Consider the following 2833-nt stretch of genomic DNA (forward strand, 5'->3'; position numbering starts at 1 on the left):
TCCTTTCATCCAAGGATACATCTAGTCTTAGAGTTTCTCATCCTAATTCATGGTGGTCACACATGGCCATCTCATGGTGGTCAAGGATAAATCTGTCTAGGATCTCATGCTAGCAAAGGTGCCCAAGGGTCAAGGTTTACAAAAATGGGATAGACCAAACACATATCACATGGCCTACATCATATGGTGACGAGAGGTGATTTACAAAAGACATGACATTCTTTTTGGAGTTCTACTCCAGGCAGAGAACCTCAAAATTTGACCAAGTGATGATAAACAAAAATTCAAAGACAAGTTGCTCAAAAGGCAAAGTCCTTGTCTTCTACCACAAAGTTTGATTCTTCATTTGTTAATGGAGTTCTTCCTTTAGCCAGATATGCTTCATTTTCCTTGGAGTTGTAATAGGAACTCTGTCTGTATAATCTGATGGGGGACTGAGGCTTTACTCCGAATCATCGTGGATCCCATGGTCACCTGTAGCCTCTCAAATCTCTTCCACTCTATCATTGAAATATCACTGCCCAAAAAGGTGCTGCATACATGGCAGTCGATCTCACCAGCTTGCATAGTCACAAGAAACGTTTCGTCCGTTTCGTTGTTTCGAGGTTTCGACAGGTTTTGTTTCGTTTCGTTTCGAATCATCGGACGAAACGGATAGGTTTCGAAATGATACTTGATATATACAAGGATAGGGGCAGATAAGACATGTTATATTCAAGTTTAGAGTGAACAAAGAGAAATACAAGTGTCAAGTGACAAGTCCTTAGTCAAGACACCCAGTGTCTAGCCTCTAGGTAATCCAAAACACAAACACATTCAGGAATCAGAATTCAAGTCTCCTTTCTCAAGTTTCAAATTTAGACCAATTAATATATATGGAGTCAAAACTTAAAAGCATATTGACATTGGACATTGGATTCTAGCATCTAGACTCTAGAGATATGAACATCATTGATTCATTGAAATTTGAATCTAGATATATGAGTCATTACTTTCCAAAATGTCAAGTAAATATAAGTTCCCAAAATAGACATATGAAATAATAAGTTCCCAAAGTGACGAGTTGTAAGCTCAAACTTCAAAGTTCCAAAAATGAGTAGCATGAGTGATAACAAATCATAATTTGAAACTACTCAGTGCTCACTACTCTCTCTACCAAGTTCACTATCACTATCTGCATCTTCATCTGTGGATTCTGTGCCATCGGAACTCTCTTCCTCCTCTACCCTTGCTACCATCTCCTCAAAGGAATCACTACTATGACCACTAGTAGCAAGGGTACGACCACGATCTCGTCGGCGTCTATAACAGCGTGGTGAAGATGAAGTGCCAATGCTTGCAATCAAGGGTGGTGCACTAGTAGATGCTTGTGCAATAACCCTTGATTGCGAACGTGTGACACGTCGAAAGCGTGCCTCATCCTCTCGAAGGAAATCATATGCTATATCCTCATCGCTGCGCCTTTGGATGAATGATATATCAATATTCTCCCCTCGAGCCAAGCCTTGCTCAAGCTTTCTTAGAACTTCAGGATCAACCTCTTTCACCTTCCAATGTAACACTTCAGCCCCTTCAGCCCCACTGGTACTTTCTTTGTCTTTGAACCGCTCCAAGAGACGAAGGTTGGCATTTACATAGACCAACCTATCAAGCTGTGATGTGCTCAATCTGTAACATGATACATGATTACATCACATAAAACGTAAATATTTTGAACTAAAACAAGATTGAAAATGCATCTAGAATCTAGATTCTAAGTAGTCATGATTCGTAAAATTGGAGAAGACTCAAGACTCAAGAAATGCATCCAACCATTCATAACTTATAAGTTGGATTACCTATTTCTTTTCTTAGTATGGATGTCCGCACATATGCTCCATATGCGCTCAGCTGATCCACTAGTACAATCCTGTGATAAAACTCGAAGAGCTAATCTTTGCAAAGTGGGAGTAAGTCGCCCATTTATCTCCCACCATGATACAGCAAATTTCCTTTGCTCTAGACTCATAGCCACATCTCGCCTGAATTGGCTATGGTCATGAACATAGAGGACAGACTCTCTTTCAATCCTATAAGTTGAGTCATGGACATTGCTTTAGTGTTAGATAGGAATTAGGATAATGATTCATGAAGTAGACTTTAAAGGCATGCATGCCAGAGTCAAAAGAGGTTGCAAGTAAAAGCTAATTGATCGTACAATATACTAGAGTCTAGAATTAAGAATCAAGATACTTAGAAGTTAGTACTCACATTCCTTGCTCTTCAGAGGGGATAACTGTATCCACATAGGATGTCCATCCATTCATAAGAACAATATCGGACCAATGACTTTCCTGCTTGTACAATGGATGCACCATGTAGGAAACAATATGGATTGGTTTATGAAACCAGTTCCATCTTTTTGTCCATATGGCACGAAGATCATCCGCCCTGTAAATTGCAATATATTAAATTTCAATACTATGTATAAATAAACATTCTCTAAATTCTATGTAGTAGCTCATGAGTCATGATAGAATCACTAAAGAGTTTGCATACCTATGACTTGAGAGAGATCTACAATTGAGCATACTCTCTTTAAGCATTTGCATGTAGTGATAAAGATGACTCATTGTACTTCCCTCATGGTCAAATAATCTTAAAATGAAGTACAAAGGTGCAATGGCAGCCTTTATGGCTGCAGCTTCTTCCCAAAACATACTGTCCAAGATGTATGAAGTGATTGTACATGCCTCTGCTTTGCGGCTTCCTCTCCAAGCTTCCCACTCTTCACTACAAACGAGACGCCTAAGCGCATCTTTCGTTTGTGTCATTTTACAAGTTTAGGACAAGT

At 39.3% G+C, this 2833-nt stretch overlaps 1 protein-coding gene across 1 annotated transcript; it reads right to left on the minus strand.

The window, feature by feature from the left end:
* Nucleotides 1-1056: 1056 nt before the first annotated feature.
* Nucleotides 1057-2618, minus strand: LOC147906111 (uncharacterized). The gene is made up of 4 exons (XM_087383208.1): nt 2539-2618; nt 2251-2430; nt 1839-2069; nt 1057-1668 (listed from the first exon to the last, which is right to left on the minus strand). Exons 1-4 carry the CDS (start codon nt 2610-2612, stop codon nt 1134-1136), a joined length of 1020 nt encoding a protein of 339 aa, XP_087239334.1. The 5' UTR covers nt 2613-2618; the 3' UTR covers nt 1057-1133.
* Nucleotides 2619-2833: the final 215 nt, after the last annotated feature.

The sequence above is a fragment of the Dipteris shenzhenensis genome, chromosome 1, assembly GCF_047967505.1.
Source record: "Dipteris shenzhenensis isolate YYH24624 ecotype China chromosome 1, Dip_SZ_1.0, whole genome shotgun sequence".
NCBI lineage: Eukaryota > Viridiplantae > Streptophyta > Polypodiopsida > Gleicheniales > Dipteridaceae > Dipteris > Dipteris shenzhenensis.

Bases quoted from the DNA above. Each gene is read 5' to 3' on its own strand.
- LOC147906111 (XM_087383208.1), bottom strand. From the start codon at position 2,612: ATGAGTCATCTTTATCACTACATGCAAATGCTTAAAGAGAGTATGCTC. The intron at 2,431-2,538 runs GTATGCAAACTC...TGCAATTTACAG, and splicing joins AGATCTCTCTCAAGTCATAG to GGCGGATGATCTTCGTGCCA. The intron at 2,070-2,250 runs GTGAGTACTAAC...CTCAACTTATAG, and splicing joins CCCTCTGAAGAGCAAGGAAT to GATTGAAAGAGAGTCTGTCC.